This window comes from Artemia franciscana, chromosome 13 (genome assembly GCF_032884065.1).
Source record: "Artemia franciscana chromosome 13, ASM3288406v1, whole genome shotgun sequence".
NCBI classification, from domain to species: domain Eukaryota; kingdom Metazoa; phylum Arthropoda; class Branchiopoda; order Anostraca; family Artemiidae; genus Artemia; species Artemia franciscana.
This window is the reverse complement of record NC_088875.1, coordinates 40,278,598-40,300,840: the sequence shown is the minus strand read 5'-3', so window position 1 is coordinate 40,300,840 and position 22,243 is coordinate 40,278,598. Positions and strand designations below refer to the sequence as shown.

General features: G+C 34.5%; 1 protein-coding gene across 4 annotated transcripts; it reads right to left on the bottom strand.

The window, feature by feature from the left end:
• LOC136034930 (uncharacterized) lies at positions 1-22,194 on the bottom strand. 4 transcript variants are annotated; one of them, XM_065716457.1, is made up of 4 exons: positions 22,112-22,194; positions 11,898-12,736; positions 8,301-8,649; positions 1-205 (listed from the first exon to the last, which is right to left on the bottom strand). In XM_065716457.1, the coding sequence occupies exons 2-4, from the start codon at positions 12,706-12,708 to the stop codon at positions 112-114; spliced, it is 1,254 nt and encodes a 417-aa protein (XP_065572529.1). In that variant the 5' UTR covers positions 12,709-12,736; positions 22,112-22,194; the 3' UTR covers positions 1-111. The 4 variants fall into 4 exon arrangements, with proteins under 4 accessions (XP_065572529.1, XP_065572528.1, XP_065572526.1 ...); XM_065716456.1 differs by lacking the exon at positions 22,112-22,194 and adding an exon at positions 21,804-22,062 and having other exon boundaries at positions 8,301-8,598; XM_065716454.1 differs by lacking the exon at positions 22,112-22,194 and adding an exon at positions 21,804-22,053.
• Positions 22,195-22,243: the final 49 nt, after the last annotated feature.

Below are 22,243 nucleotides of genomic sequence, written 5' to 3'. Positions count from 1 at the left end.
CATTTGTAAGATTATATTTGAATTCGAAAACTTCCGACGAACAACAAAATAAAACAGAAAAAATTAATGAGATATAAATCGAGAGGAACAAAATAGATCAATCAAAAGAGCTTATAATTCGTCATAGACAAAAGACTCGGAGTATAACTTTCGTCTCTTCGGTTCATGCTTCTTGGGAAGCGGCTTGAGGCTACCATCTCCGTTGCTAGAACAAATACACTAAGATGACATAGAAGCTAGTAGGACACTAGTAAAGCATCCAGAACATAGATGCAAATCCAGACTTAAATCAGAAACATTTTTTGGAGAGGTAGGTATGACATTAGATAGAACGTCCTCAAGGAATCATTCATACTATAGCTACGAGAAACAACCCTGAGCTTATCCAGCGTGAATTAAGCCAAAAGAAAAACATTTCAAAAGAAAAACAGGAATCTTTTTGTACACATAATAGTAAATGCTCAAAGCTTGAGTATTTTGGCTTGTTACCCAGAAATCCTTAACAACGAAAAAAAGATGGTGAGAGGAACTAGATTAATCAAAATAATATGTAGATAAAAGTTCAGACAAAAATATAATCGTAATAACTACGGTAGATGCATATATCCATAAAAATTAAACTAAAAAAAAACCTTTAGTACATGAATGAGTAGCTGGAATTATAAAAAAAATACAAAAGTAAAAATCATTTTACACATAAAAACTTTGTATAGGAGAAACCAACTGCACTGGCCTTTTAAGAAGGTTCACACGTGCAGTTGTAGCTTAAGATGGATTTGGGGTGACGATGTATGTTCACAACAATAAAAAAAATCAGTAAACATATTATGATTAATAACGATAATTTGCAAAGTAATGCAATGCACTAAATTGAAGGTCAAATATTGTTCTGAGGTTTGAGAGACTTCAAGAAATATAAATAACTGTATAAAGCGTATTTTGAAGCATTTGTCACTATAGCCTTCAAAGTTATCGGTTTTAATAAAACCTGTGGAGTGACCTTTTCAATCAGAATTCTTACATCTTACAGCACAACAGTACTTCATCATTTCAACATAAAGAAATAATTCAAATTTTAGCGGAAGCGCTAAAATTTCCCGCGAAAATAGCTGGTAAATACTTTGTAGTGATTACCTTGAAATGCGCAAAAGCGCATCGTTGAATAAAAGTCTTGTGACTGACACTCGGTTTTGTTGGAAACTCTTTGACAAAAATCGGACTGCCGAGATCCACTTATGTCCTTTCATGCAATTATCAGAAGAGCAGCTGTCCCGTAGAAAATTGGGGTTTACACCATTGAGGATTTAACACACCTTATGCTTTTTTTGCCAATCTGCTTAAAGCAGTTTTAATAAATTTCCGAGAAAATAAGATTATTCTATCAGTAAGAAAAAAAAATTTATGGGGGGAGGGGTTTAGCTGTTAATTCAACATAGAGTGTTACAGTAGATTGAATCGATGGGGGCATAGAAAGAGGGAGTTACCAGCATAATAGCAGCTGTCCAATAGAAAATAAGATTATTCTATCAGTAATAAAAAAAATTATGGGGGGAGGGGTTTAGCTGTTAATTCAACATAGAGTGTTACAGTAGATTGAATCGATGGGGGTATAGAAAGAGGGAGTTACCAGCGTAATAGCAGCTGTCCAATAGAAAATAAGATTATTCTATCAGTAATAAAAAAATTCTATGGGGGGAGGGATTTAGCTGTTAATTCAACATAGTGTTACAGTAGATTGAATCGATGGGGGTATAGAAAGAGGGAGTTACCAGCATAATAGCAGCTGTCCAATAGAAAATAAGATTATTCTATCAGTGATAAAACATTTTTTACGAGGGAGTGGGTTTTAGATGTTCATCTAATATAGAGAATTATAGTAGCTCAAACTGGTGGGTGGAGGCTATGAAAATGAGGGACTCGCCAGCATATAAGGAGAAATCCAATTTTTCAAGTCTTGAGTTTTATCACTTTCAGAATCTGATAGAAGACTAAAGGACGGCTCAGACGGTGTTCGTTTCCGTAAAGTTTTCACCGCTCATATGAGCCTTGAACTTTACGTGCGTTTTGAGTGAGCGTTTTGGAATGAGTCTCGAACTAGAGAAATCAGCATATCTTCAGTTTTCTGATTCCACATTTCCAAATCTGTTTAAAAATTCTGCTGTGGAACTCTTTCCGTATTAGTCAGAGCGCCAGATTCTGTATCTCGCTTATTTCGATTAGTACCCATGCTGGAAGGTACAAAAATGTTAAGGGTGGAACCTATGGTAGTCGACCATGCTGAAAACGAATATCGTAGGGCGCATGTTCGCCGTTGGGGCGTTTCTGAGATATAGGCCAAAAACAACAAATTTGGCCTATAATGGGATTCAATCATTCTAATTTTTTTTCTACAGATAAGATTGGTCAAATCCAGCGTACCCTTACATCAATAGAAAGAAGAGACTTGGGGCTACACGAATATGATTTTTGTTTGTAAAAAAAAAAAAAAAAAAATAGTACACGCTTTACTGCAGTTTTAAAAAAAGTCAGATTTTTGTCAACAAATTTCTAACAGAAAAGCTAAAAACTCGAAATTTTTTCAAGATACAGTATTTTTTTTATATTAAAAAAGAAAGCCCGTTTAATTCCAAACACATTGAGCTAAGAAAAAAAGTTTAAATTATTATATCAGGGGGGTCTGCAACTTTTTTAGCGAGTGTACCCGATAATATGAATTTTGTTTAGTAATCTGCTACCTAGCGGGATGTTGATTGATAAGCTAAGCAGAAGAAATTGATAAGCAGAAGATCAAAAAGAAAAGTGAGTCAGGTAGGCCAAGATAAAAAAAAAGTTACTTCAGGTTGATTCAACATGTGATTCTGAGGCAAATACTGATTTGCTGATGGATGATAATGAAGAATATGACACAAATTTGGAAGATCAAAAAACAATTTTTAAAGAAATAGTTTTTGAAAGCACTTTTGGTGTTGTAAAGTTGGCTGGAAAAATGAACGTAATTTTTTTTTTGCAGAAGTAAGAGACTCAATGAAAGTAATTTACAAAACTAAATATCACAAGAAACTAGGTGATACTGACTAATTTAGATTTATAAGGACTGATAAAAAGGCATGTTACATTGATCAATCAGATTTAGTATTGGAACTTCCAGTTCTAGTGAAAATGCTTGTCAAATGGAACATCTGTGATTTGAAATTGGTTTGCCAATATTTAATCTAATATCTTTCTTTTCCTTCATGAAGAACCAAACAACCATGCAACAGTCAAAAAATCTCTCCGAACGTTCACGGCGATAAGTAAAGCTGTCGGATGTGACGATACGGTGGTCACGCAAGATCTCTTCATTTATCAGCTAGCACAGGGAGTGAAAAGTAAATACCCGGATGACTTCGAAAACGTAATCCTACGGATGGGAGGCTTCCACCTCCTGCTCAACTAACTAAAGGCAGTTGGTAAGATAATGGACCGCTCCGGACTCAAAGAGATTATAGTGAAGGCGAAGCTGCTGCTACCTGGTACATGCGAAAAGGTATTTCAAGGGAGCGGCTACTACCAAGATATCAATGCCTACTGCATACTGTACGAGGTCTTGCTAGCCCTCTACTGGTAGTCCTTGGAAGAGCATTACTCCGAAGCGCAAGAAGACTTATCCCTTCTGGACCAGCTGGGTAGTGCCATTGAGCTATTCAGGATTTCATTGGCAAACGGTGCTAACGCGCGAATTGTCCTTCAGAAGGCAAACGATACCTTAATCACTTTGGATTCCATAATGAATGCCTTCAAAACCCTTCGAAATGCGTCACCCACGTTTGCTCTCTGGCGGTAGTTCTTGGAAATACTTGAAATAGCGATGCAATTCAATCATGCTGAACGAGACTGTGACTGGGAGTCTCATTTGACAGCAACTTCTCAGATGTTGCCATACTTGGTGGTGGCTGACCATCCTCAGTATACAAGATGTCTCATACAGTACCTATATGACATGCGAAGTTTATCACAAACCTTTCCTGATGTACACAGAAGGCTCATGAAAGGATACTTCGCAGTGAAGAGAACACACACCAGGTTTACGGCCACCTGTTCCGATCAGATACTGGAATGTACAGTGAACAAGGAAGCAAAGACGACGGCCGGAATAATAGGAGAAGAAATGGATGAGAGACAGACTGAAGCTTGGATTCTTAGCTTACTGAATTCCGCTGCTATCAGCAATGGTTTCCTGCAAGTAGTCAACGTATCCACAGAGACATTGGAATATCACGAAGACAATCAGTCGACGACGACGCGATTACAACTTTCACGAGATAGAGTTCGAGACATTTTCACTACATGTGGCAATCTGTTCAGCAGAGTGGACTTCGACCTAGTTGATATTGTGATGTCAGAAGTTGTGGACGATGAGAAGATTGTTTCTGATATTACTCGCGTAGCCACAAAAGGAAAAGAGGTGGCTGAGAACTTTCTGTTTAACAGGGAAGAAGATGTGAAAAAGGTTGTACTCCGAACTTTCCCTTCAGAGAGAAAAATTCAGAAAGTGAATGGTGTCCCTAAAATCGATCTCCTGAGCTCTGAAGTAACAGATTTGAAGAGAATCATTACTGCTCAGTTGAGCTACGGCGAAGAAAAGGAGAAAGCCGTTGCAAAGATCCACACAAAAGATATTCTTCTTTTCCCTCCATCCATTTTTGAACATCTTCCGCAACAAACAACCAAGACATCCTCTGGCTGAAAAATGAGGGCGAGGAACAAAGATGTGCTGTTGAACTGGCTAAGAAAAAAAGGAGGACTTTCAGCTTGGCCGACCACTTTGAAATCCAAAGAAACAACATCAGCTACAGTACACACCATTGACCTAATGTCCAAGATACGGTCATATCGGCCTGCCAGGTTTGAAACAGTCAAATCCTACGCGGAAAGATTGCTTCTATTTATTTATTTATTTATTAATACCAAATACGGTAAGTTTTCAAGCTAGTCGCAAAGCAAGCTTGTCGCATAATTCAGCAATGTCTATCATTGCTGAATTATCTTCCAGTGGGTATTCCTGAAGTCCACATTGTCGCACATCGGTACAACGGGCTGTTTGAGAAGCTCACGGACACCGGAGAATTGATCTCCTTGAAATCAGCATGCAGACTCCAAGGAGGGAAAGGGAACAACGAGGGAAAGGGGAAATCTCTTAGCACTCTGCGCTAAGAGATTTCCGCTCTTGGCACAATTGAAGAATGTGATGCCGTACTTGCAAGCTCAGCGTCTAAAAGCCGGTTCCTCGAAATTTTGTATGAAACCTGGGAGCAGATGAGTGATCAGCTTCCGAACGCACTCAACTTTTTTCTCTCATGTGGGTTCAAGGAGAGATTCAAAGTGTCTCTGGTCAAGCGTGGCTGCTGTCCAACTTTACCAGAACACTGTTACTATGAGGAATGCTTGTCCTCCAGCCACGAAGAGGCTGACCAACGCCTTATGGCACATGTCAAGTACGCTAGCCGTTACGCTTGTAGTATCGTAGCATCATTGTGCATGCCAACAACACAGACGTGGCAGTAGCCTGTGTTCATTTTTTTGAAGAGCTTCAAGCTGAAGCACTGAGTGAACTTTTCTTGAAGTTCCCGACTTACATTATCCCAGTACATGAGCCAGCAGATGGAGTCCACTTGTCCAAAGAGGAGCACATTATGTTACCGTTCGTGCACTGTCGTCCAGGTTGTGACACAACGAACTTTTTCTTCGGCGTCGGGAAAGCTTCTTTTTTAAACACCGCGGTGTCTCCAACTTTTGCCTCAAAAATGGTTTCTGTGACGGAGCAGATCAAGGATGCAGAAGGGAAGCTTTCAGTTGACGCGTTTAGAGAATTTTACGACCTATCAAAATTCCTGGTCATTGTAAATAATACGGTAAACAGGCCGGATTCAATTCACTGGTCAGTGTAAGGGCTTACATTCAATGCCATAAACAAGATGTGAAAATACTTCCACCTTCTGACGACACCTTCGAGCCATGCATACGAAGAGCCATATTCGCTACATGGATAATCTTGTCGTCAGTACAGGCTCGGCCGAGCATTCCAGATCCACTTCTCCTTGGATGGAAGATGGCTGAAGGGGGAGTAGATGCGGTCATCTCTAACTGTAAAGAAGCATCAAGCCTGAAATCTTACTGCAGATGTAAAAGTGGAAGATGCAGGAAAGACTGTAGCTGCTCAAAAATGAAAGGATGCTGCAGCTTATGCTCCTGCCGCGGAACGAGGAGGGCATGCAGGGAGTCTGACCTTGCCCCATCTGAATTCTCGGAAGAAGAAAACGAGGAATATTTGTGAACATTTTATTTGATAACTTTTACTTTAAATTACAACAGGTCCCTAATCAGTTACTGTTACGCAATTTTATGGGCAGGCCGAGTAAGACAACTCCAATGCGCTGACTAAATCCATCTGTGAAGCAGAATTCTTTTATGTAGTAAATAGCTCAGTCGTATTACTGGCAAATAAGGTCCCAAAAAGGTAATTGCAGACGCCTTAGTATACCAGAAAACATATTCGTCCATTCTATAAAAAAAAAAACAAAAAAAAAAACACTTTTTTTAGTCAACATTTTTTTTAAACCTATTTTTATTTTTAAGTAAAAGTTAAAAATTTTAAACAGTTAGGAAGTTTGAAGTATTCCTACCCTTTGAAGAAAAAAAAATATTACGTCCCTTTTCACGATACGGCTAGTGATCATTTCAGTGACACTACAAAACAAAATCGCAGACCTTTTAAAAATAAAAATAGTTTATATGTTTTTTATCTCAAATTGTACGAATTTGAATGGGCTTTCTTTTTGAATATAAAAAAAAAATTGTTACCTTGAAGAGATTTCGAGTTTTAAGCCTTTCTTTGAGATATTTGTTGAATTTTACAGCACTTATTTTGAAACTGCAGTAAATAGAGAAAAAAAATAGTGTCTTTTTTTCAATTTAAAAATCATATTCTTGTAGATCTAAATCTCTTCTTTCGATTGATATAACATTACGCCAGATTCCTCAACCCAATAAGTCGCAAAAAAAATCCTGAATCGTCACACTTAGTTATAGGCTAAATTTGGCGTTTTTGGCCTATATCTCAGAAACACCCCAACGGCGAACATGCACCCTACGATATTCGTTTTCAGCATGGTCGACTACCCTAGGATCCGTCCTCAGCATTTTTGTACCTACTGGCATGGGTGGGTGCACGATACAGAATCTGGCGCTCTGACTATATTGATCAACTTTATGAACTATGAAAACAGTTAACTAAAGTTTAACTTTAATGCTTGCTCACGGAAAGATTTACGGAAGGATAACGAAGCAACTTTAAGGGAAACCGTCCTTAAGGGAAACTCTCTTCTAATACCTGCCATGGATCCATTCATGGTGCCTGCGGTGTCGGATAAACGTTTCATTCTTTAGAGATCTTGTTTAAAGGGACAGCAAACAAAACTTTCGCCCATTCTTGCCGCAACTGGCATCAAATCCCAAGCCCCGCATTGTCAAACAGATCGTCACTCTACTGTTTCTTCCAAAAGGTTATATTACGCATAACCGTTTCCAAACAATCAAAGAAGAAGAAGGAGATACAGAATTGGAGCTGTAGAATTTGCAAAATTACAGTAATTTCATTTAGCTATCATGTTTTTTTTCTTATAATTACCATCAACTAGCGATGATAGCTACCATAATCAATATTAGTCAAATTTTTTCCTATGGGTAAAGGAATTCTTACATCACTGAAAAACGAGGTTTTTGATGTTACTATGAGAATGGATGAACTATCAATTAGGTTCCAAAAACGTATAGAAGGTATTGTTGATTTCCTTCTGAATGGCTTCCGAGTTTCAATGGTGTTGGCATTCATCAGAGGTGTTTTCATCCTCTTGTTTTTCCATACAGTAGTATTATTGCATGATGCATAAATTCTTCTTTATTTTCTACTTCTTATACCGTATTCTTATTTGTGAGTTTTCCTTCCTCCTTCACTTACTCCTCTATAACAGCATTTTTGGTATTTTATAAAGAGGGAAGAAACAAAGTATCATTATTGTCATTACTTTTTCAAACTAAGATTTCCATGTTTAAGCCAAACAGGACACCTGCTTTACACAAAAGCACCACCTCACCGACCCCAAAATTTCTTTTCGTCCCCTAATCACATTGTGAGGAGAATCTTTCCTTTATTTTGATACATCTTTCTATTTTCACCTACACCTCATTTTAAATTTAGTTAATTTATTCTTTTTATCTTCATAAACAAACAGAAGTAAATAAAAAAAAAACTAAAGACTAACCTTCTAGGGTCATCGCATAGAGCATTAAGCTCATCTTCAGAATCGGCTACGTATAAAGAATGCATAGGCAGATATGACGTCTGGTGGAGGGGAGGAGCACAGTTTTTCCGGTATGGCCCCATCTCTAGATCGTCTTCATTGGCAAGGTTCAGCTTCTTAGAAGCACGTGAAGATCCACGAGCTCGACGAGGAGGTTTTGACAATCCGCGACCACGCTGGATTCCACGAGCGGAATGAGACGTTTTTCCCCTTGAAATTCGACCATTTGAGAATCTTCCATGTGCAGACGTTGACTGTTCTTGATCAGAGAAGTTAGTAGGAACATTTTCAAAGTCGTCAAAGTCAGAATCTGTTACAAAAGATCCGTGACATAAATATTAGTTTAGAATATCTAAATAACTTCGTAAGACAGGAACGCTTTTTCTCCAGATCCAAAATATTTTAAAAAAGGTAGGCTAGCGATTTTCTGCATTCCTGATTTCTGTCTGATTTTTTAAGACCAAAAATAATCGCATATAGCGGTTATCATGTTTGCGACAATAGAAGCAACCTTACAAAGACGAAACCATTACCCAGGGTAAGCAAAAACTATAAAAAGGTTTTTAAAGAAACTTCCTAGCGAAAAATATTTCTCTCCAAGTTAAGTCAAAGTGAAAATAAAAATACACCATTAAAATGGTAATCTTCCAAAAAACTTACCAGAAATTTACGGTTTCCTATGCTGAAAAATAAGACAAGTCAATTGTTACATCGTGTAGAGCTGATGTTTCTCTTTTTTCCCGTTGGGTAAGTGTATTGAACAAAGCGCATAAACATATTGGGGTAACATATGGGGTACATATTTGGGGAGAGGCCTCATTTGAATGCACGTCCGATTATTAAGCCCACTTTACAAATAACAAAATCAATCACTGTTATTTTCCACAAACGTTTAAAACCAATTTGTTGATACGATTTTTAGTATTATATAGTTTGTAAAAATAAAAAAAATTCTCTTTGCAAGCTACCGAAAGATCTCAGAGATGTTTTATGGCCTAAGTTAAAGCTATTGCCTCTTCGTATATTGCCTTTTTGTGAATATATAACTTCTTTTTCTTCAAGTTTCAACTTCACTCTTTACGTCCATTTTAAAAATGTTGTTTTATAAAAATTAGTTTGATGCACAAATTCACCACTAAATTATCGCATTACTTATTTGGTGAAAGAACACGAGATAAGCGCTCATTTTATGCTATAATGAGTCAACACGCATTATATTGAGCTGAACAATATAATGTGTATTGGTCGTAGTCGCATGCAACAATTGTTTGCACATAAAAATACAATGTTATATTTCGCAAGTCTTTTTTTCGTCGCAAGTCAATACGAAATGATACATCACCAAAAATGTTCAAATATTGGCCAAAAGAGGAACGTTTCGTATCTCCTTTGAGGAAAAAAGAATCAATCAGTATCATTTGCCTCCCTTGGTGCTTATTTGGTGAAAGAGCACAAGATAAGCACTCATTTTACGCTATAACGAGCTAAACCCTTATATTTTATGGTGCAAACATTATTTGGAAGAGCAAGAGTGACACGAAGCGAAAACGAGCCCAGTCTTGACCAGAGGCAATGCTTCAGCTTTGTGAGTAGTAAAGAGCCGTCTATTTTGCAAGCCACTTCATATGTAGAGGGTGGCCATATAGACATCAGAGAGAGCTAATTTGACTGAAAATTCTAAGTTCTATTGCTCTTTTTAAGATTTAAAAGTGGTCAGAGGGAAGTTAGTCCCCTCCCTCGAATTTTTTCCACGAAATACATCCGATCAAAATTTTGCGATATTAGTTTTTTTTTAACAGTCCAAAATGCCGCCAAGATTAAAATAAACTCCCAGAGCAAGGGATGTGAACTATACAAGTTATCCATTATTTACACATGAGGATTTTCATAGGGAAAAGGGACCATATTTGACCCTGGGTCTTCACAAAGGCTCAAGGTATAAATGTGAAACTTTAAGGTAATATGCAGAGAGCTACCAAACACAATCAGAACACGCACTATGGGCATGTTGGAAAGGAATATTAATAATATTTAAGGAACGGCTGGGGGTATTAAGTTGAAACTTTCACAGTATGTGAAGGGGATATTGAAAGAGTGATCAAAGGGCAACCAGCTCCCCTAGATTTTTAGATACCCCCTTCCGTAAATACTGATAGTAATTTGAAAAAAGGCCATTTTGTTCTGTAAAATTAAAAGGTTTAATATCTATGCCTCTGAAGATGACATGGCCCCTACAACCCTGTGGAAATAATTGTAACTTATGCATTTTGCCTATTCTTTACATATAGGATTTTTTCAGAGGAGAAAATGGGGATAAGCTTTATTCTGAGTGTGTCTGAAAAGGCTAAGCGTATTAAGATGAAACTTCACGAAGTGTTAAGGGGCTTGTTAAACTAAATCAAAAGACAATATGACCATCCAGCATATAAAAAAAAATCATATCTGCAATATCTTAACAACAACTGAGGGTATTAAGTTGAAACTTTCAGGGAATGTTGAGAAGGAGGTTGAAAGTGGTCAGAGGCCCAAAGAGCCCACGCCCTTTTAGTTGTCCTCCTTCTAAAGGCATACAATCAAAATTTTGAAAAAGCCATCTTTTACCAAATAATCTAAAGGTCAAATAAGTATGCCTTTGGGGATGACATAACCCCAACGTTCTAGTGTTGCCTATAGTAAGGAGCCATAAGGCTGCAATGATAATAATAATAATAGTAATAGTATATGTGAATGTTCTATATATTTACAAAAATGCATTAAGATGAGCATTGAGAAAAATGAAAAATGAGAAAAAAACATACATAATAAAAAAAGCTTTTCACTGCAAGCACTAAAAATGTAATAACAATGGTTCACAAACAATTAAAACACCCAGACGGAAAACCTACGTGTGTTCAGATCACTGTCCGATTCTTCCTACTAATAATATCACATATCTCAAAACCTCCATAAAATTCCCAGATATAACTGTTACGAGAAAGGATAGGAACGCAGAAAAATATTTACAAAATTTGAAAAAGACACCAAATTTGTTGACATTCCGGCATGGTAAAAAACAGTGATGTAAACATTTAGGACATTTGCAGAAATTAGTTGAAGGCAAAGATAAGTTCTGTCTTTCATAGTCCACCTCTTAGTTCCAGTTGTTATACACAACTACCAAATCAACTTGTCCTTCAAACATACCTTCAGGGGCACCAATTCCCAAAAATGCCTGGGTGGGGGTATGAAGAATTTTCTCAACCTTTTAAATGATGCTACATCTTGTTGTTGTTTTCAAATTTGTATATGAAAACACAAAATAACTATTTTTGGTGTTATTTTTAAAACGATGGAAATGGGGGAGGGGAGGGAAATATAGAAGGGAAAGGGAATTTGGTGCCCTTGGTTAGCGCACCTGCATATTTTCATAAGCTTTTTACTTCCAGTATAGAGCATATGCTATCATTTTTCTCAATAATTATTAATGGTTTAAGATTTAAACAAATCCTGATTTAAATCTGCTGAAATCGAAAGTATGTTATACAAAGTAGAAAAAAAAGGTAAAAACCAAGGAAATACCTTGTTTTTCATTCATATCAGCTGTAAATGTTTTCGGTTTGTAATATCTGGCATACCTCTTCAGATCAGTCTTCAAATTCTCAATGGTCTTCAATGCTGATTGTAGATCTACATCCAGTAGCCCTGCTCTGGCTGTCTGCTGATCCAGCTGCTGTTTCAATTTCTGCCTTTCTACAAAATGAGTCTTTTGAAGACACTGCCACTTGATTTTGAATTTCTCACTCTGAGCCTCATATTTCGCATTGGCTTCAGCAAGCTCCCTCTTCAAATTTGCACTTTCTGATTCATAAGCCAACTTCATATTCAAATATAAGTCATTGTTTTCCTTTAAAATAGCTTCCTTCTCATTTTTAATCATAGATAGTGTTTCTGATGATGCTTGTAGTTTAGTTAATAGCTCTGCCTCTTCATTTTTAAAATACTTCATTTGATACTCCATTTCTTCTTGATGTATTTTACGGACTTTTTCCTGCTTGTCATTAAACTCAGCTTTAAGTGTTTCAATAGATTGTAGATGGCTCTTCTGTAGTTTTTCAATCTCTTGAGTTTTCCTTTTTAGCTCCAGATATAATGTGCGGTTTTCACTCTGAAAATATGTCAGCTGTGACAGCAATGGAAACATTTCTGAGTACTGGCCACGAAGAATTTTCAACTCTTCTTGTAATACACTATGTTGCTCCTGAAGAATCCTTTCTTGTCGTTTTGTCCATTCTAAATCAGAGCGGATTTTCTGATTTTCAGATTCAAGTGATGTGTTGATTTTCTTATAATCATCAAAGCAAAGAAGAAAACTTTTCAAATCGTCATCCATTGCAAGCTCAGTCTTAGTGATCAATGAACTGTAAAAAAAACTAATGAAACAAAATCTGGAGTAAAGGGAGGTTTGTTAAGATTGGAGGGCCAATCTAGCCACTTATTAAATGTCTCATATTTACTTGGATCTGGAATGTGGAGAATTCTATTTAACAAAAATATAAGCTACAATCTTAAGTTAGGAGAAAAAATTCTATGAGGATGGAATGTTCTAGGGCGCAAAAAAAACATTTTGAATTTTGTGAAAACATATTAAATATTTAAACATTTGCGCTGCGACACCTTAAAACTTCAGGAGGGGCCTCCCCCATAGCTGCAACCCTAACTGTAACACTGAAAGAGCTGATCAGTCTTTATTCACGCCCCCTCAATAATAGCCATCTTGCGTTATGGTGATTCTCTACTATGATGATTAGAACACTAATAACAATATAAAAAAGGAACCAAACCACATAGTACAGGAATGTTGTTTAAGATATAGGGGGGCACTCTAAATATTTGTTTATTCCTCATATTTACATGCATTGTAGGATGGAAAATTCTCATTAACAAAAATGTTGGTTACATTTTTGCAAGCCAGCAGAAAAAGCCCCTAATAGGATGGTATTTCTAGGACGCAGAAAAAATTTAAATTACTTGATTAGCAACCAAATCAAATTAATTGATTTACTCATACAAAAACCAATAGAATGGAGAAAAAAAACAAGAATGCACTCAGGTCATATCTTCAGTAGTTTTTTACTCACCTAAAAACCGCTAGAAAGGAGATAAGAAAATAGAAATTTGCTAAGTCACATCTTCATTTGTACTTTTTTTTTAACTACAAATCTTTTTTCAAAGACTTCGACAGGAAATTTTAGTTTTATTTTACTAAACTCAAAGATACTCCAAATATGGATTTCAAATTCATATTCTTTTTCGAATTGGAAATAAAATCCAAATGTATCTTTTGTAAACCTGGAGCCTAAAACAAGTAAAACTCATTTAGGCCCTAGGATGAGACAGAGGGATACTTCCCTTCAAGAAGGATTCAAACTATTATCTAAAATTATAAGTTTTGTGCTTCGAGCAACGTTTTTCAAGGATGGATCCACAGATACCTTGACCCAGATGTGTACACTTATGTAAGGCCTATCGATAACAAGTTTCAAAGATGAAAAATATTCCCAACAAATTACAGGATAAACTTAAAATGTAACTACACTTGGAATCACTTCAAAACCTGGAAAGCACTATGAACGACAAACAAAATCATTATCAAACACAATATGTTTAAACAACATGAGGCAATGTGTCGTAATAAATACGTAGCCAAGGAAGGCTGATTCAAGCTTTCCTGTCAACCTTGACCTTTGACCTTGACAACTATACAAAAGACATGTCTCTTATTTGTTTGGCTCTAGGTCTTGAAAAGACATTATCTAAAACCTTTTATTTCATCATCAACAGCTTCTAGTCACATCATGAAATTAGTATGATTTCAAGCTGTTTTTCGTTTTTCTTCTGAATTTAAGAAATATTTGATTATGCTCTTTGCCGCAATTGAATCTCAGTTTTCTTCCTTTGCTCCTCAATTAAACTATTATAGTACTATATATATATAAAATATATACAGCTAACACCAATAAAAACTCACTGCAGCACCAAGCCTCCTGAGGCTAACATAGCTACGCATGCTGTTCTTCATCCTTCATGATCTTCATCATCCTTTTAAAACCTCCCTCTCTATACCCACCCAGGAAATTTTCTTTCCAATAAATCTCTCAGAACAACATCTTCCCACCCCATCCAGAATAACCTGCTTTTCGTTTGACTCTTGACAGTTGGCTGACAAGGACAATCTTTGGCAATCTGTTATCTTTCATCTACAGAATATGCCCCAGTCTTCTCAACCTTTCTTTCATTATAGCCCTAGAAAGCAGGATTGAACTACATTTTCTTACAGCTTGCTGTTTGAGTATGGTCAGTCAGTTGGATACCCAAAATAATCAATAGACAATTTCTCTGGAAAACGTCTATCAAATCCTCCTATAAAATATTTGTATTCTTATCTTGCTGTCATCATTATGTCAATACAAAATAATTTAGATTAGTTGAATCAATAATTTATTTTTAAATGTGGACAATAATAGAGAAAAACATGAAAATCTGATTAATACAAGTGCACTGCATATTGAAAACATATGAATTGCACAAGTAGCCTTTTCTTTAGTTTTTTACATAGTCTAGGGCTACACCTGGGACCATTAAGAATCCAGATGATTATAAAATAAAAGATATTTGAAAAATACAAAACAAGGAATCAAATGGTAGTCTCTTTTTGTCTATATTGTTTTGTTTTTTGTTTTTGTTTTTTTTTAGAAAAGCTATGACTCTCTAATGTAACCAAAGATATATGTGAATTTCAAAGAGATTACATTAAAAAAAAATTAAACATGTACTGAAATAAACAAACCTAAGTAATGCAAACTAGATGTACATTAGGTTGCAAATTTCACTAGTAGTGAGTTCTTTTAGTTTTGTGTCTAGTCAAGGCTATATCTAGAGCCATTTAGGAGGGGCACTTTTGAAAGAGTAACAAATATTATAGGCCTAGTCTGAAAGACTATCAATTCAGGACTTCCATGGCACTAGCCTACTATTTATTATTATATAATAATCTAACACAATGTTATAATATTATAACAATAATTGAACCATTAGAAGGTGTGTTGTCAAAGTAGTAAATCTTAGCCTATAACGGAAAGGAATGTCAAATAACATATCAAATAGTACAACTCTTTCATTTCAACATTTACTTCAAAGGAGCTCTAACTATAGTGTTACCAATCATTAAGACTCTTAACTTTATTCCTCAGACCTATATTCATGTTACTCACCTATTCTCACAGACCTAAAATACCTAGATAGACTCCTAGCCCCTCATCCAGAATTTTACCTTGTCATTTTTAATACAGAGATTGCAAAAGGGCATCAAAGGTCAGTAGCTTTTGGGTGGGAAAGAGGGGGAGGTAGGTACTTCTAAACACCTTCCCAGGAGATAATTGAGGCTCTTGATTCATTCCTGAGTTTCATTCACCTCTTTAAAAAGAGTGCAAAACAGAGAATCAAGTAGTTTTCTCTTTTTGTTTGCATTACTTCCATCAGAAGGGCTGCGACTGAGCAATGCAACAAATGACATGAAAGAACTGAAGTGAAATTATATGTTCGAAAAAAAAAGAACATAAAGGTAAAATATGCAGTTAGCAACATAATTTAGCTAGGATGAAAGAGAAATTGCAAATTGCATCTTGAGCCTTAAAAGGGCCTCAAAGGTACCTTATTTTTGTAATTGCACAAAGCAGTTATCAAACAGTAGCAAAGGTTTTGGAAAGTGGTTAAGAACCATTGGTTTATAACTGTTAGTTAACCATTAATTTATAAATAAATCGGTCAAAAATACTCTATTGCTGTATCAAATATACTCCAAAGATACATATTTATTACAATAAAAATGTACATTCAATAAGCAATTGTTCTGGGTACCCAGCTGACCGACTGTATTTCTAATAGTAGGCTGTACAGAAAGTGTGGTTCAATCCCGCTTTCTAGGGCTATAATGAAAGAAAGGTTCAGATGGCTAGAGCATATTCTGCAGATGTCATTTATAGAACTGTCATTTATAGAGCTGTCATTTATAGAGGGGGGACACCTCCCCCATGTTTTGGCACATCATAAAAAAATTGAGCTTTAAAATTTTGGCAAAAAGCACCACAATTTTTCTAATACTACAAAAAATTTAGTTTAGTTAAATAAAGACACATCATCTACAGAAATCTCACACCAACAAGTCATCTGGAACTAGAGTCTCAGGATAGGATATTTCATTGCTTTAATTGCATATTCTGTTCCAATGTCTAAATCTTCTTTCCTAATAGTTTGATTATATTCATGTTCCATTTTCATTTCGCTAAAGTTTCTCCATTTATTAGTCAATGATTTTATTTTAAAAAATTTCTGAATTGGAAAGGGTTAGAGCACTTGACTCAGAAGAGAAAGGTTTCAGGTTCAATTTTGGAAGCCTTCAACATTTTTAGTGATTCTTTATGTCAAATAAAATACCAGGAGATTCTATAAAATCCCCTTACAGGCCAGTATGGCTGATTTGTCTCAAGTACAAAAAGAACTTAGAAATTCACTTAAAAAAATTTGCTTACACTAAATGAATAAGTTTGGAAGCCTAGAAAATGAATATTGGAAGTATACAAGTAACAAAAGCAGATTACTGGATGATGATGGTTGTTTTGGTTCACAGGGTAAGCGCTTCATTAATTCAGGTGATACAAAATCAGACAATGATGTTATTGGTTTACAAAACATAAAAATTACTTTAAACAATTTCAGGGGTGAAGTTGTTAACCAACAAATTTTTACAAATCAGTATTTAAGTGAGGATATGAATAGATCAATTAAAATGTATAAATCACCTGATAATATATTGACAAGAGTTGATGATATTAGACTTTTTGTAAAAAAAATACCTTAAAAGTAACAAAAGAAAATATTAAATCAGAAAATAGAAGAATTATAGAAAAATAAGATACATTGCAAACCCAAAAAATGGGACAGATGCAGTTGATCTTTCAATGTTATTGCAGTTATCTCAATGCTTGGATAATTTCGAAAATGTTTCAATAAATATGCCTGAAAAAGAACCTGATGAAGCATTTCAAAAGAGAATGAAAGGAAGGTTGAAGTAAAATAAATAATATTAGATTTTTAACTACAAAAATATTTCTCTAATAAATGGAAGAGTATACAATTGACTTATCAGAATTTCAAAAAAAAAAAAATTAAGACAGGTTTTGATGCAAAACAGAAATGTAAAGTATAAGTAAGATACACAAAAGTGAATGAACAAGAACCTGTTAAACTATTACTTCATGAGAGACAGGTGACTAAGATTGAAAAATATAAAAACGAATATAAAGGATGCAATATTGATTTATCCTACAGACAGCTACTTCAAAATCATCCAAGTTTACCATTTTTATCTCTTCTCAGTAAATTTGAAATCAATAAAAAAAGCTTACTTTATTGAACACACGATTCATCTATCTCCTCTTCAAATAGGAAAAAATAAACAAATGTTTTAAGAAAAAAGAAAATTGCCAAATTTGAACAGAAAACATTATTGTTAGCAAAGAAACTGCTAAACTATTGCTTAAAAGAAAACAAATTGAGCTAGGAAAAATAAAGAATAAAGATGTCTATATAATTATATCATATCATCAACTGATTTGAAATGGTGACTTACTTCCATTTTAAAACCATTAGCTGCTGCAATATGTAAAGCTGCTCTAACAAGTGTGTCTGCCACATTAGGTACATATAGTGAAAAGAAAATTGTAGGTAAAATTACCAACTCTTCAGATCAGTAATAAGGCCTTTATCAAAAGGTTGAGGTTTAAAATTACCTGGTACATGCCAAATTGTTGGGTTTGGAATTGGTTGTTGATGATCCTAACAAACATGGTAGATCCAACAAAATACAAGCAGAGTTAATTAAAGTGCCTAAACAGCATGGAAGACCCAGAAAGGTTGTTGAAGCTGAGATTTTACAAGTAAAAAAAGAAAAAAGACTATTTGTAATCAATTATGACCACAATGGATTGCCTGGGACACATTGAAATTGTTATTTCAAGGATTCCAAGTACTCATTTGTAGAATTTTATGATTCTTCAGGAATTTGACCTGGAAATGAAAATTGTCAACTACTTAAGGACTTCAAATAAACAAATTGCCTATCATTCTACTCAGTCCAAAATTTTAACAAAGTAGATTTTAGTCATTTGTGTGTTGAGTATATAAAAAATAATATTTAAGGGAATGGATGCAAAGAATTTTGTTTTCAAATAGAAATAGAAGAAAATTAGAAAAAAGACTATTTGTTTATTGCACAAGTTTAAATATTATGGATATGTTAGTAATGGTTTTGCAATATCCAAATTTATATTTAGTGCTTCAGGCTTATTTGCTTTTGCTATTACCACTTGATTCTTTTTGCTATTACCACTTGATTCTTTAATTCTTGGGACAATTCTGATTGAAATGCTTGAAAAATACCTAAGAATAGCAGAAAGAAAAGCTGAATACAAAACTGCTTATTCATTCTATTTAGAATTGCTTGCTATGTATAAATCAGGTGAATTGGTTCATGAAGAAATAACTAAATGGAAAAATGATTGGGCGAAAAGTAAATGATCACCCAAATAATTGGATGAAAAGTAAAATATGCATCAATTTCTTCTTTTACACAACTTGTTTGGTCTTAAAACCTAAGATGGGAAATTGTATGTATGTCAGAAATTTTCATTTAAAATGGTGTGAATTCAATTGAAAATGGGTTAAATTGATGGGGTGATTAAGAAAAAATAATAAATTCAATTATAATATTGATCAGTTATTTATATTGTTCAGTTAATTAGATTTAATTTATTTAATTAATTATTTAGATTGAATTCAATTATTTAGATTTGGGTGGTGTGTTTTGGATCCTCAATGTATATTTTTTTTTTTTTTTTTTTTTTTTTTTTTTTTTTTTTTTTTTTTTTTTTTTTTTTTACGTAGGTGGTGTGGAGATCAGTTTTGCTTGGGTGAGGACTGGTGAATAGAATCTAAATATGTCTTGAGTGTGAATGTATTTAATAGTTATTTATATTTTGTTTTGTTGTTGTTTTTTCCTAGATAACAGGCCATTTAGCCCTTTGGGATATTTTTGTTTATAAATGGATGTATATTGATAATAAAACGAATTTAAACTTGAACTTGATCTAGGTAATGCAAACTTGGCAATTCCTATAGTACTATTGAGTAAGGTTCATATTTGTAGACTAATTAGGTAACTAAGAAATAAACTTTCCTCTATAGTCAGACTTGAGACAGACAGACAGACTAGACAGACAGCTGAATCCAAGTTTAGTATGCATTTGTGGCAGAAATGAACTTTACCCCCATTCCTGTATATACAACAATTCAGTGAACATTCTAATTCAGGGTATAGGCCAATGTTAGCACATTAGGGGGAAGGGAGGTAAATTTCATTTCTGCCACAGATGCATGTTAAATTTGGATTCAGGATACAATTCTTACTATAAAAGTAAGCTTAAAATTTAGCCCTAACCCCCTAATGTGCAAATATAAACCCTTTTGTTAATATAAACCTTAGTCATAATATTCTGTTAATATAAGACTTAGTCACTAGCATTATTTTAAGCTACAAAGACACACACTTAAGTTGAAATGTCAGGAAAATGACTTATATAATGTTCAAGGAATGTGGTTTTGTATTGTGATAAATGAGTATCTTTCGACTATTACTTTTGAACAATTTGTTTATAAATAAACAGCATGATTTTAACCAATTTTCAAAACCTTTACTAGTGTTGATGAATATTTTGTGTAATTACAAGAAAAATATACCATAGGGGTCTCTTTAAGGACTCAAAATGCAATTTGCCCCAAAACAATTATTGAACTATGAAATGGCATCAAATAATGTAGTCTATTCACTTTAATCTAAGCTAAATTATTCTGTAAAGTCCATATTTTCAAACATAAATCTCATTTATACGAACTCAAATATTTTGAGAAGCTTAATTCTCTTATGTTTTTTAGTTTTGTTAGGCCTAGGACTATAACCAAACCATTAGGGGGAAGTCTAGCTGTCAGAATAGTATATGTTTGCCTATATTAGAAAACTATGTCAGATAAAAAGCTAAACTGCCAACTATTACTCTTTTATTTTATGGTTTTTTTCAGAAGAGCCATGACTATATATCAGGCCATTAAAAATCAGTAAAGCTATAAATCTAGAGTTCCTTTCACCAAAAACCAAAACAAATTGCAAAATTTCATCAAAGTTTAATGCTCTTTGGAAGAAAAAGAGTTGGAAGTTGGTATATTTTACTGGTTTGAAATTCCAGCTTATCTTCATGTGAAAACAAATAAACATTAAAAAAAAGACATTTAAGAAATAAATAAAAAGAATAAAAGTTCTATAAAAAGAAATAAATAAATAATAAGAATAAAATAAAAACATTTAACAAATAAAAATTAAAACATTAAAAATTAAAATCTTTTATCTGTCACAAACATCCTGTTGACAATAAATGACAATATCCAAATACTCCTCTATTAGGTCACACAGGACTCTTTGAATTCAGGTAAATCATTAGTTTTTTGCATTATTATCATGATGAGTTAAACTGATGAAAGGGTTTAAGACAGTTTCACACTGTCATCTCAAGTCACAAACTATTTAATGTAAAAATATGAGACATTTTATGAATGTTCAGCAGAAAATAATTCATCAACCTGAAACAATTTCAAATTCTTATGGACAAAAAGTGTCAAAATGTGCTTTTATAGCTTTTTATTACTTTTTTACAAGTCAGACAATTATTTGGGGGGGGGGGGGCTCAAAACACCTAACCTTTCTGTTGAATACAGCCTACATCATGAGCAAGTGTACCTAAACAGGTCTCTCGGTAGTCAGCTAAAAATAATCCATTAATCAATTCAAGTTCAAATGACGTGATGGAGCTGTATCCTTACTGGTACTACTGGTACTTACTGGAGTAATGTATCCTTACTGGTGATACAGTCAATGCATATCTAGGCAATGATGTAAACATAGTAACTTTTGACAAGACGACTTTCTTAAAAAGGGTGCATAGTCTTAAAATAGGTGTGGTTGCTACATAGGCATCTAGTCTAAGCCAATTCAAGACTTTATTTCTCTTGACATGTTTTAGACTTTATAAAAATTTCATTGGGAGTCCTTCTCCTTAAAACTCAGCAAATTGTACCTATTGGTCCAATCTAGTTTCTACTGCATTAGAGTAGAAAATGTATACAACAATTAATGCAATTATGCATGTTACATTACACAAACTTGTGCGTTTTATAGAGCTGAAGACTAATCAGTCTATGGGAACTATTTTCTTTAGGCCTAAATCAATTTTATTGAGTTACAGTAGGTTAATTTGCTTTTCGGTTTGTCCTTGAAAATCATAAATTCTAAAAATAATAGTGAATGAAAGCAGGACTTACTTATGAAAGGAGATGAAGGCTGCATAGAAAAAAATCTCAGCAATATGATTGGTGCCTTTCAACATATATCAAATTCTGAATAGCATATCAAAGGAAGATTTTTTGCCACTTCACCTCCCTTGGCATATATGAAGTACTTTGGAAAATCAAATTTTTTTTCTATTTTCATTAATCTGAGATGAATTCTTAATTTAATGATCAAATTGTCAACTCCCATGTCAAGTTTTCTCTAGCCCTAAATAATATGTGCCAAACTAACGCTTTTTAGTCCGTAAAAAACCTAAGGGGCAAATGAAATATGGGAGAACCTTTTCTTCCTAATTGGCAACTGTAATTCTCAACTTATTTCAAATTTTGTGCCAAATAATGCTGCGTTTACACGGAGAGGAAAACTTGACGGGAATCCTGTCTCGGAGACAGGATTTACGTTTACACACAGA